This window comes from Phoenix dactylifera, unplaced genomic scaffold, assembly GCF_009389715.1.
Source record: "Phoenix dactylifera cultivar Barhee BC4 unplaced genomic scaffold, palm_55x_up_171113_PBpolish2nd_filt_p 002354F, whole genome shotgun sequence".
In the NCBI taxonomy this organism is placed as follows: domain Eukaryota; kingdom Viridiplantae; phylum Streptophyta; class Magnoliopsida; order Arecales; family Arecaceae; genus Phoenix; species Phoenix dactylifera.
In genome coordinates this window covers 23,049-35,322 of record NW_024069588.1, presented here as the reverse complement: position 1 = coordinate 35,322, position 12,274 = coordinate 23,049, and the positions used below count along the sequence as shown (strand labels likewise).

General features: G+C 38.1%; 1 protein-coding gene across 1 annotated transcript; it reads right to left on the bottom strand.

The window, feature by feature from the left end:
- Window positions 1-2,681: 2,681 nt before the first annotated feature.
- Window positions 2,682-7,783, bottom strand: LOC120109547 (alternative NAD(P)H-ubiquinone oxidoreductase C1, chloroplastic/mitochondrial-like). The gene is made up of 4 exons (XM_039123274.1): window positions 7,678-7,783; window positions 7,345-7,537; window positions 6,680-6,773; window positions 2,682-3,044 (listed from the first exon to the last, which is right to left on the bottom strand). The coding sequence occupies exons 1-4, from the start codon at window positions 7,766-7,768 to the stop codon at window positions 2,697-2,699; spliced, it is 726 nt and encodes a 241-aa protein (XP_038979202.1). The 5' UTR covers window positions 7,769-7,783; the 3' UTR covers window positions 2,682-2,696.
- Between the last annotated feature and the right edge of the window lie 4,491 nt (window positions 7,784-12,274).

The window sequence follows — 12,274 nt, the reverse complement described above, 5'->3', positions numbered from 1 at the left end:
GAGGTAGAAGCATATTGTACTATGCCTATTCGGCACCAATATGCGGTACATGAGGCAAACCGATACTCGATATGCTGAACCAACCTCCGTTAACAGGTAATATGGTGGCACGGTATAGGGCTGGGTACCGAGACGGCATACCTTGGTATAAAACATAAAATGGTTCAGGTGATAACCCAACCCAACCTGACCCAATAAAACAAATACTTATGCTAATACATAGATACATATAAAATTAGATACGTAGATAAATGCATAAATATTTTTTTTTTGGTTTCTGGAGGCATGAATACGTACATTATACTATATATCAAAGTGTAAATGCACTCTCCTTCATTAGGCCTTCATGGCTCTCTTATTTCACTAGAACCATTTTAGCCCTCAATCGGAAGTACCAAACCCAACATCACTATCTCTTCAATGGTCGGTTTTTTTCTCTCATGATCTACACAACCACAATTTATTGTGCCTATATCTCCCCCTCGAATTCCCTTTCCCATTAAGAAGCCATAGATGAGTTAGAAGATATCCAAAAGAATTGAGAACTTGCACAAACTCTCTCTCTCTCTCTCTATACGTAATTCTTTGTAACAAGATTCTGAGGAATAAAATATTGCTCAACTTCCAATTTAAGGAGACACGATGCACATTTGTGTGCCTTCCAATTACGCGCAAATGACACTATGACATCTCGCTGCAAATGACAGGTAGCTGGTGAATCACAAGTCATATGGGTAACTCTACCATAAGGAGTACATGGAATACAATCCATAGTGATGGCCTTAAAAAGTGCCCTCCCACACCCCCACCCCCCCCCCCCCCCCCCCCGGGGAACATAGAATGCTGAAAATCTGTTTTCTAAGAAAAAAGCAATCTTACAAAAAGATTTATAAATTGAGAAACAGTAAAAAGCTTATTAATCAAACATGACCCTATGAAATCATGATAATGATCCTGTTTTCTGGTGCTGTGCCATGATGAAACATAATCAGACATTGGCCCAGCTGGGCATCAGTCACTTTGGACTTACAATATACTAGAGCTTTATTAGATATGACACATGCAGGAAATAGAGGAGCATTTGGTGGATGGTTGTGATCAAAGGAGGAAAATAAAAGAGGAATCTTGGATTCTTTGTTTTAAAAAAAGCATAAAATAGAGGAGTTTACAAAGGATGTTAGAAGAGGAAAAGATGAGACGGATACAAAAAGAGAGGAGTTCTCAAAATTTTGTTTTGAAGAAAAAAGGACCTCAGAACTTGAGATGTACCTAGATTTGTGGAGTATGGACCAAGGTTCGTTGTAATTGGTACAGTACGGTATGCTCGGTATGGTACCGACTGACATGGCAAATCTTACTATAGACAATATTGGGATTCTAACAGGAAATACAAAGACATAAAAGTCTGATCACAGTTTTTTTCTTTTTTCATTTTTCTTGTGTGTGTGTCCGGAACTGAAATGGGAATCCAAGGACAGAAGGCTCTCCCATGTAAAATGGAAGATAAAGATTGGACTTTTATTATCTCAATCAAAATTCTTATGAAAAACATGAAAACAATGGCCATTGAGTTTGCCTAATAGAATCAATTGTAAGGACATAATACACAAGAACAGTATCTTATAAGTGCTCGTCCAAATTTCTGTAAAAAAAATGCATGCGGACATGGTTGGCTTCGCTTGATAATAGAGACAACGCAATGCATAAGAGTAGCTAAACCAAGATTCGCCATCTTAGTATTGGCCCTCATACATACTAGTACCATACTGGTAGTGTCGGTAGGCCCAATATGGAGATCGGTTCAGCATGCTAAGACTCAGTAAGATCCATGTACTGAGTCTCAGTTCAATATTGGTATAGTATGGTATGCCGGACGGTGTGGTATCCACTGTATAGTAAATATAAACTAATGTAACTTCTTGGTCAGGTCATTAGTTTAGATGAAAATAGAACCAAGAAAAGAATACAACGTACCGTACAAGATGCTAGAGCTGCTTCAAAGTTTTTTTCTGCTCACTTAAATTTTAAGATCATAACTGAATAAAATTTAGCCATATATCGCTACAACCGATCACTAAGACGAGAAGAATAACCGTGTAGAATAAAAGAAGCATTAAAAGCCCAAAGACACAAGAAAGCATCCAAGTCTTTTATTCCATAAAAATATACATTATCATACAAAATTCATCATCCTATATGGACCACTATTCATGCACACCCAAACCAAGACACAGGGATCCCGGACTCACTATGGAGGTCCTTGCATCAGGAGTTTCTTACATGAAAGAGAAAATTGAAAGAAAATGAATGTTTCTGATTTCATTACTCCAGATATCATAAAATAAAGAAATTTCCCCCCGATGAAGGATTCAAACAAATGAGATTAAGACCCAAACAACACAATTATGCAATTGATTGTCACAGGTCTCAATCTTCTGTCAATCCACAAGCCACAGACTTGTATTTCAGTGACAACAATAAGAACGGACCTTCAAAGCTTGCATCAGCCATTTAGAGATAGTTGGATTGCTTACAAATGGTTTTTACTGATTCAGGATTATGAATTCCATGGATTAATTTAAGGTGGTTTAATGAATATTCAGGTTGATCAAGCACATAACTAATTAAAGTTGATTTTCTATCATGTTGCTTGTAGTTCAGCTTGTACATTGGATAGTCTATTATGGATCTTAAATTCAACATACAAATGAGATGGCAGACACCATAAAAACCTGAATCAAAAGACTAATGTGAATGCACAATTTGGACAAACACAGAGAGCCATAAATTTTGTATTCTATCAAAATATGCTCAATATGAATTCTTACTCTGAATGCAGCTTCTCTATTTCCAGGTGGAGCATTCGGACAAATAGCAGTTTCAACACTGATTGCTTGAATTATCCCTCTATGTTCGAGTCTTTCAGAAATGGTAGCAGCTAACTCAACACCAGAGTAGCCACAACCGACAATAGCCACACGTATGGGAGGGGAATCCTTACCAAACCTCTCTCGTTCCAACATTCTTAACTTGCTGTTGACTTTCTGCAGCATTGGAGATTCAAAGAGTAGAAAAATAAGAAATACTTGGAAAGTCCCCATGATATTTTTTATATGCACACAGATAACGAAAAATAAGAATACTTGGAAAGTCTTGGTGAACATCAAATCAACAGACACAATAAATTACCAAAACAAATTAAAAAATTAATCATTACCAAAATGGTCTGAGCTACACAAGTTATATTAATCAGTGTTTTCCTCTCTCTTTTTTTTGCTGAAAAAAAGGGAAGGGGGGAGGAAGGGATGAGCCCACCCCCGCGTAGCAGCCCCACTAGGCCCCACCCTGCCAAAAGAATGTTCGATGCGGGCAGAAATGACCGTGTGTTGGACACGCCGGCTGGTTTGTGTTTTCCTTTTGGCTTGCATTACGAAGACTTTGTTAAGAAAGAATATGTTGACCAGGATCTCAACAATAAATAATTCTATATTATTTCGTTTCTTTATGCTTGTCAATTTGAAGTTCACCTTGAGGATCATGTCATTGGTAGCATTTCTTCATCTAGATAATCACTTCTGCTTATTTTCATTTTGGCTTCGTTCCTAGTGTCTGAGGCAATTTGCATGAATATGTCGTGTTTAAATATGTATGGAGCATCATATGTATGTTTCCTGCAATACTTACACGACAGGAGCCTAATTTCTATGTCATGAAAATCTTCATTAAGTTTTTAAGTGAAGCAGTGAAAGGATTTGGTATCTCATAAGAATCCAACATGGGACTCTCCTAAGATTCAGACATTTGGGACACATCTTTATATATATAGTAAATATGTACAAGTGTATGCATATAAGGAATAATGAACTAGATCTATGCTCCTTAGGTTCATAAAATTGGATCAAATGGTTGCTAGTTGTGATGTTAGACTTGATAAATTTTACATGGAAGTGACAAAAGTAAACACATAATGATGATGGCATCATAATCCGATGGCATTAAGTGTCAAGGAATATTACAAGGTTCCCTATCTCCATACCAAACTCCGTTTCGGTACCACACTGGTACAGCATCAATACACTCAGTCTAGGAGTCAGTTCAATGTACCAAGGTTGGCACATCTCCTGTACCAAGTCTCAGTTCGATACCGGTGTAGTATGGCATATCCAGTACAAGATGGTTTTCGAGTGCCCGACAACTCAAAAAAAAAGGTTTCCAAGAATCCAAGTAACACTAACCAACGATCAACGGCTACTAGTGGTAACAACTATTAAAAGCTGAATACTGGAAAGCTGTGATAATCCTATCTAAACAAGAGGTAGAAAATAATAGAGCTGAATATCAGAAACCTCTGGCTATCCCATCTAAACAGGAGGTAGCAAATAATTTCTATCTTTCAAAAGGTAGCATGCATGGAAGTGGATCTTTTAGAAAAACCATATTCCAAAAAAGCTGGTATATGCTTCAAAATATTGTCTTCTAAGAGGCAACACACTCGGGATTATTAGTAGGACGAGTAAAAATACGAAACTCTGTTGCATTTCGGCCACTCCTGAGTATTTCGCAAACCCATTTTTGCAAATTAGAACAGAAGTAAAAATACAAAACATCTTATTCCCAAAATTTTCCACTGCAAGTACTGTCAAAATGCTGGATTCACTCCTGAGATGAAAATTCAGGTCAATGCAGACCTCTAGTTGAGGATTATTTTGAGATCAATCTGAAGATGGAATAAGTAGCCTTTAATGCATGCCTAAAAGTGTAGAAAAATATATGTAGCATCTATTGTTGGATTCTACATGGATATTAATATTTAAATATTATTTTAAATTAAAAAATAATTAAAAATATATAAATAATACCAAAATTACAAAAAAATAGCAGTATGTGTTACATAATTCAGAAGTAATTTTTAAGATAGAAATCATGTTTTTCTGAATTTATGATATTTAAACATATTTTTAAATTTAAAAATTATTAGAAATATATAAATCAATAAAAATATAAAAAAATATTATATATTAGATAAATCAGATGTATTTTTTGAGGTTAAAAAATATTTTTTTATCTCAAAAAAAGTAGGGACCACGTTCACGATCTGATAAAACACGCGAAGATGCGATTGCATAGAGAACGGATTTTGGAGGTCATTTAGGAGGACATGATAAAGCTGTATATGACCTTGCATGTGAAGTAGAATTCATAGATATATTAGATTTTGAGTCGTATATTATATTCTATTACCTGCAGTCACAGGTAGCCTATGACCCATACGAATATGAATATGGTGCGGCTGGGGCATCTTCTAGTAGCTACTATCCTACGTAGCCCAGAGCATCTCATGGGTTGGATTTTGCTGGTCAGCATATTTGGATGGACCCCTCCACAGCCGTATTATCAGCCAGAGGATACTTCACAAAGCCAGAGCTTTAGCGAGAGATCCAAAAGTGCTCATAACCCGGCGCGCATTCGTTAGGGGATGAACGTACAAGACTACAACGCCGCTTGGTTAGAGGGGTGAGTTGATGTGCCTCCTGACTATAATGATGATCCGGATATTAAGAGCCATCGCCACTCGACCAAATTTTATATATCGGTATATATGTTGTACTTTAAATGTATGTAATTGATTGTATTATTTTATAATTTTATATTACTACTTGATTTAAGGATATTTTATGTTATTTCTTGTAGCATGCAACATCTCACTAATCATTATGATTTGTTTCATTTTAAAATAATAAGATGCATCATTTAGGTTAAACCAGAATCATAGAAACATCAAAAAATATCAAGAATACATCAAAAAAGCATCAAATTAGGCTTAAAATTATTGAAAAAGTTCAAAAAGAGCAATTACTATTTAAATATTTTTGAAAACTCCAAAAAAAAATACTTGCTTTCCTGCACCTATACCCAAAATAGCTTCCACACTGCTCCCAATTCTAGCAGCTAAGGGATCGCCAACATCAGTCTGGTTCCAGGGTCCTCAATTGATTAAAAGTTAGAAATTTATACAACACCGACAAGATTGTATGAGATAAATCCAACACAACATAAGCTGCATTAACATGTGCAAGCAATTTAGTTGAGTTTGCTCTTTCTTTCTCCTTTTAACTAAAACTTGATACCCATGAATCCTCATCAATGTAGAGTTCCCTAAATAGCCTATCTAATAATTTGTTTGCTATTCTGGAGCTTCATGGTGCCTTGACGTGACTTCAAGAATCCTCTTAATGCAACTCTAGAAGAGCCTCACATGAAGAATGGTGCAAAAAAGGTATTATTATGGATACCAAGTGAAGGCCAGTGAAAGATCTTGCATTGCTGAATTATTCATTTATTCAGAACTACACACTAGAAAGTGTAACATTCCTTCCATCGTAGGAGAAGGTGTTTGGGTGCTCCACTATGGTTAGACCTAGGTTTACCTTAAACCCATATCCTTAACCCCATACTTCGGCAATCCCGATGCAGAACCCTTGCTTCCACTTGCGTTCCCCTTTGGCATGACAAGACCCACCACATCTAATATTGTACCATGTCAATAAAAGTACAGCATAACAATATTTAAGAAAAGAATGACTAGTTACAAATTCAGTGAGAACCTTAATTTAAGATGGACAACTTGTAGAAACAAAAATGACATAGTAAATTATTGCATAAGCTCTTCAGAACTTACACGAGCATCCTCCAAGGTCGAGAAAGGAAAGGCATATTCAGCAGATCCTGGGACAACATCAAGTTTTGCTTCAGCTCCTAAAGCTAGAACCAGCCTGGCTGCCCAGTTTTCATAGAAAAAAAAAATGCAACATCAGCAAGAGCATAATGAAGACAAAGTACAAGATGGAGAGTGAACTCAGAGATTGCACTCTCTCTCACACATGCAGAGACAAACATGCACACATGCAAGTGCAGACAGGGGCACCCCAAAAACAAGATGGAGTCCACAAAATAAGACCATGCAGAAGGACTGGCAGTAATATCCATTCAAGACAATAAGTCCCATGACACTGCTACCAAGTGTACTGTGTGTGCATGTATTTTGTATGTTTACATGCTATACTATTCCAGAAAACAATGTCCACAGTACATAAGAATTTATATAAATGTAAGAGCCAGAATCAATGATCATTCCTTTTCAAGTTGCAGAATCTTAATGTGAACAGACTAACAGAGCAAATTTGCTGTGGACACTTCGACTTGTGAAAGAATAAGAATTTTCTTTGAAGGATAGCAGTAAAGAGCAGAATAGAGAGACATAATACGATGCTGATGACAATCAAGTAGATAGACAAATACAAAGTCATAATAAAGAAAGAGATTCCGCAACATCGAGGCAGAGACCAGTCATATTCAATGATTATCCCACTCTCAAGTTGAACCAATCCTCCAGAGCGTGACCTTCCAGGCTCCCTCATTTCTATACGATTTAAGTGGTCCAAAGGGCGTAAAAGCTTGACCCTGTCCTTGACAAATTGCACACTGGTGTTCCTCAGTAAGTCTGTAAAGGACGGTGCTATTTCCCAGTCATCTACTTCTGCCATCCAGTGATATTCAGTAAGAGACATTCAGTAAGAAAATTAAATAAAATGAGTAATTATAGAAATTACAAAAGGAATAAACAAAGAGGTGAACAATATTAACAATGAACTGCTTTCAACTACAAATCTTTAGTACCTCCAGATAGTAGTTCATACAGCAATGGCTTAAAAACAAATCGATCAGACTGATCTACAAGCAGCACCTGAAATGTTTTAATAAATGACATTATATCGGAGCCTTTAGCTGAAAAAAAATCAAAATCAGAACCAAAGCAAAGTAATGTAAGCAAATATTAGTGAAACATATTATGTAAATTGTAAATTACAATAACAGCTTACATTGCTTATAGGAAGCAAGAAATCAACATGCAACAGTAGGGAAAAAAATGAAACAGAGCAAAAAGAGACCAAAAATTACTAGAACCCCATATTTCAAAATATTTTGCAACGGAAGACAAATACAGGCATTACTTAGGAAGGATCCTGAACTATACTCATTTCCTATTGAAATGTCAAGATTGCTTAGCACTCGAAAGAAGAGTTCCCATCCTAATTTCAAGTCAAAATTGCCTCTTGAAAGACAACCATTGGTGAATTATATTTTATTACAACTTATGTGGCTAATAGACAGCAAGAAATCAACATGCAACACTAGGAATAAAATTTACAAGAAAATCCAGAATTCCAATTATTTTGCAACAGAAGACAATTACAGGCATCACCATTGGAAGGGTTTGAGAACTATACTCATTTTCCTATGACCATGTCAAGATTGCCACAAGAGGACCAAGAAGAAATCAAGAAAATTTTTTCATATCCCCAATTCTAATCAGATTGCCTTTTGAAAGAAAATGAAGTACCACACACAGTCTTTGCAATCCAAGTCAAACTATTTGTCTCCTGATATGTATATTTGAACAATGCAATGCTCTTGTAAGAACACACAAGCAACTTAATAAGTTCCAACATTTGTGGTCAGCATACACATAGTGGAAACAGAAGGAGATGGGCAATTGAACAATGTACAAGACAATTTGACAAAAAAAACTTACTAATTTCTCCCTGTAATTTCATAGTATGTAGGAAAATTGTTATGTGGAATTGTGGATCAATGAAGCCAGTGTTGGTTAAACTTAAGATCTTTATCTGGTTGTTTAAATTTGATTTTGTCAAAATCAGCACCAAGGAACCTAGAGGGGAATGAATGCCTAGGCTGTAGCTAACTAGGCATTATTTTATTTAAGCAGATGGATAGTTGAGCATACACATGCATGCATATGTACATGAAACCCAGAAAATTCCAGACAAAAACCCATTTTTGTTTTTCATATTTTTACTTTCATGAGTCATTCATCTTCACTAGTACAATTGAAATGAACTTATAACTAAACTGGTAGTAAAAATTCGATAATTTACGATGCTTTTACTTCATCGTCTCACTGAAATTGGCAATTTCTCATCTCGTCCAATGCAAGGGCAAGATGGCAGACCTCCAGCAATTTTACACCAGTTCTCTTCCAACTGAAGGCCTGCCAGCAGTCATCCTACCACAAACAGACCTCAGTAGCCCAATGGCTGTGGTCTGATCATCATCATAAAGTATGCTTTGTGTACGTTGTCCCTTTTCTTTTATATATACTTCCTCTTCTCCCCTTTTCTTCCTCTTTTTCTTCTTTTTCCTTCTCCTCTTATTCCTCTTCTTTCTCCCCTCTTTTTTGACTCCTCATTTTTATTCTCTTCCTCTTCTTTTTGCTTCTTTCTCCTCTTCATCTTTTCTTCTAGTTTCTCTGTTTTTCTTCCCTGTTTTTCTCTTATTTCCATTTCTAATCTATTTTCTGCTCTTTAGTATTTTTTTGTCTTTTTCCTGTCAATTCTCTGCAATCCTCCTCATCACAATGGAAATCACAAATAGTTATTGCATGTTAAATTAACTTTTACTGCCATGCTTAACTAAGTAAATGATATGAGATGAAATAATGCATTTCTTCTCATGAATCTTAGCTCCTACCATGCTATAATGGTGTATTTGGTTATTTATATATACGAGTGTTTTTGGGGAAAAAAAATGCGGTAATTGATCATTATTTTTTTTCCTCTTTGCCTTCTCTAAAGATGGACCATGAAAATCATATGCAATCCACCTAGGCACTTAGGCACTTAGGCACTTAGGCAGTCAGGGATCCCTACCAACTAGGGACTAATAGCTGCCTTGACAACCATGAACCCTGCAACCAAATTCACACCTTGGAACTATATTTTAAGTTTGTGGCATGATATTGAAACTGTTGATAGGGATGCAACTCAGTTGTTTTGGCCCATCACACAAACAGGTCAACCCAGAAAACAAATCAGATTTAGCTAGAAAAACATACACTACCAAGTCAAGCATGGGTTCTGGTTGTGTGGAGTGATTGATTAAAACCCTATTTGATTTTGATGAGCTCAAAGCATTTGAGTATATTTCTTGTTTACTAATGAATTCAATTAAGTGTTTTCAGTGAAAATCTTCTCTAAGTGTCTCTAGACTTGGTTCATAGTATTTTGGATAAGTTAAGAAGTCAGCTTGAACCAAAGTCTGAGACTCGAGTCGACTCCAGAGTATCACGAGTCGACTCCAAGCGTATCAAGTTCACTGGCACGGGCTCGAGTCGACTCCGGATCGGTACGAGTCGACTCCGACTGAGAACAGACAGACGAACAGAAAGCTTCAATTCAAAATCTGTCAGCGAGTCGACTCCCGAAGTGCGCGAGTCGACTCCAATGTTTACCGAGTCGACTCCGGAGAAGTATGAGTCGACTCCAAGGAGTCACAGGCAGAAAAGTCAGAGAGCAGTTTTCGGGTCTGAGATTCGAGTCGACTCCAGTGGAACGCGAGTCGACTCCGATGGTTGGCAAGTCGACTCCAAAGAAAGTGAGAGTCGATCTCAGAGGAACACAAGGAAAAAGACAGAAAGCATTTTCGGACTCTGAGATTCGAGTCGACTCCCGCAATACGCGAGTCGACTCCGAGACTCCGCGACCACAAAGAAGACAGAAGACCAAGTTACTGCCTCTGAGATTCGAGTCGACTCCCAGACAGCTAGAGTCGACTCCAAGGCAGCTTCACATCAAAAAGGCAGAAGACCAAGTTTCGGAAACTGAGAGCCGAGTCGACTCCGAGGAAGTTCGAGTCGACTCCAAGACTGGACGAGCCAAAAAGACAGAAGATAGGGAGTTCGGGCTCTGAGCGCCGAGTCGACTCCCAGGATTGACGAGTCGACTCGAGTGGACCAAATTCAAAAATAAATCCACGGACTCCATGGGATGAGCCGACTCCGAGAAAGCCAAGTCAGCTCCAGAAGTTGGCAAGTCAACTCTGGGTCAAGACGAGTCGACTCCCAGTCGCGAAGGCAACTTTAATTCAAATCTGGAACAGTTGCCGAGTCGACTCCGGAAAAGTATGAGTCGACTCCCGCTACAGACGAGTCGACTCCTGATCGCGCGAGTCGACTCCAACCCACCAACGGACACATTGTCAGGCTGTGCAGAGTGTGCAGAACGGGCAGAAAAAGGTGTCTAACGGCTAGTTTCCGTGGGGGTTTGGTTTAAATAGGCCACAGAAGACTGTAGCAAAGCAGGGAACAACCATTCCACTCCAAGTAATCAAGCTTTCAATCTCTGCAACTTGTTCTTCAACGAAAAAGCGGAAGAGCAGCATTAACTGCATCCACCTACTTCTTCCAACATTGAAAGAGCCTCCTCCTGCATTCAAGTCGACTACACATTCAAGAGGAGACCCGAAGTTCAAGAAGCCCTTCCTCTTCTCCAACTTAAAAGCGTTTGAGGGCTCTTAACTTCGTTATTGTTCATATTGCCATTTATCTGCTTTTGAGAAGTTGTATTTTTCTGTTTGTTCTTTTCATCTACACATTGTCCTTTGGCTTGGTTCAATCGGGGGATTGAATCAAGGGTATAGAGGTTTGGTTGGTGAGCCGAGTGTAAAACCAACGTGTAAGGGTTCGATTGTGATCCCGGAAAAACAATCGGGGTTGGTTCTAGTCGGTGAGCCTGGGAAAACCGACCGATGTTCGTTGTGAGCTCGTAAAACAACAAGTTTGGTTGTGAGCTTGGAAAACAACCGGCTGTAATCCAAGGGGTTATAGTGAATTCCCAAGTGAGACTTGGGGAGTGGACGTAGGAGCAAGGGTTAGCTCCGAACCACTATAAAACTTGGTGTTTGTGATTGATTGTCTCTCTTTCTCTTACTCTCATATCACTCACAGCACATAGCAATTAATCGAACAACTTACAATAGCTTTAATTAGTCATCCACATCGTTTTAAATTGTAAGATTATTTTAAAACCCAATTCACCCCCCTCTTGGGTTGTCTATCTGGGCAACAAGTGGTATCAGAGCCTAAACTCTTCTACCCTAAGAGTCAAAGATCAAAATGACAACCCCATTTGGATCTTCCCACATTGAGGGTCAGTCCACCCAAAGACCCCATTCTTTAATGGATCCGACTACTCATATTGGAAGGCTAGGATGAGAATATTCATCCAAGCCCAAGATTATGAGATGTGGACCATTGTAGTAAATGGGCCATACATCCCATCCATATATGTAGAGTGTGTCACTGTACCCAAACTAGAAAAGGATTGGGATGAGCATGACATGAGAAAGGCACAACTAAATTCTAAAGCTATGAATGTGCTTTACTGTGCCTTAGATAGAAATGAATTCAATAGGGTCT

Coding starts and splice junctions, on each gene's coding strand:
- LOC120109547 (XM_039123274.1), bottom strand. CDS start 7,768: ATGTCATTTATTAAAACATTTCAGGTGCTGCTTGTAGATCAGTCTGAT. Junction 7,538..7,677: donor GTATGAACTACTATCTGGAG/GTACTAAAGATT, acceptor ACTGGATGGCAG/AAGTAGATGACTGGGAAATA. Junction 3,045..6,679: donor CGACCTTGGAGGATGCTCGT/GTAAGTTCTGAA, acceptor CCAATGCTGCAG/AAAGTCAACAGCAAGTTAAG.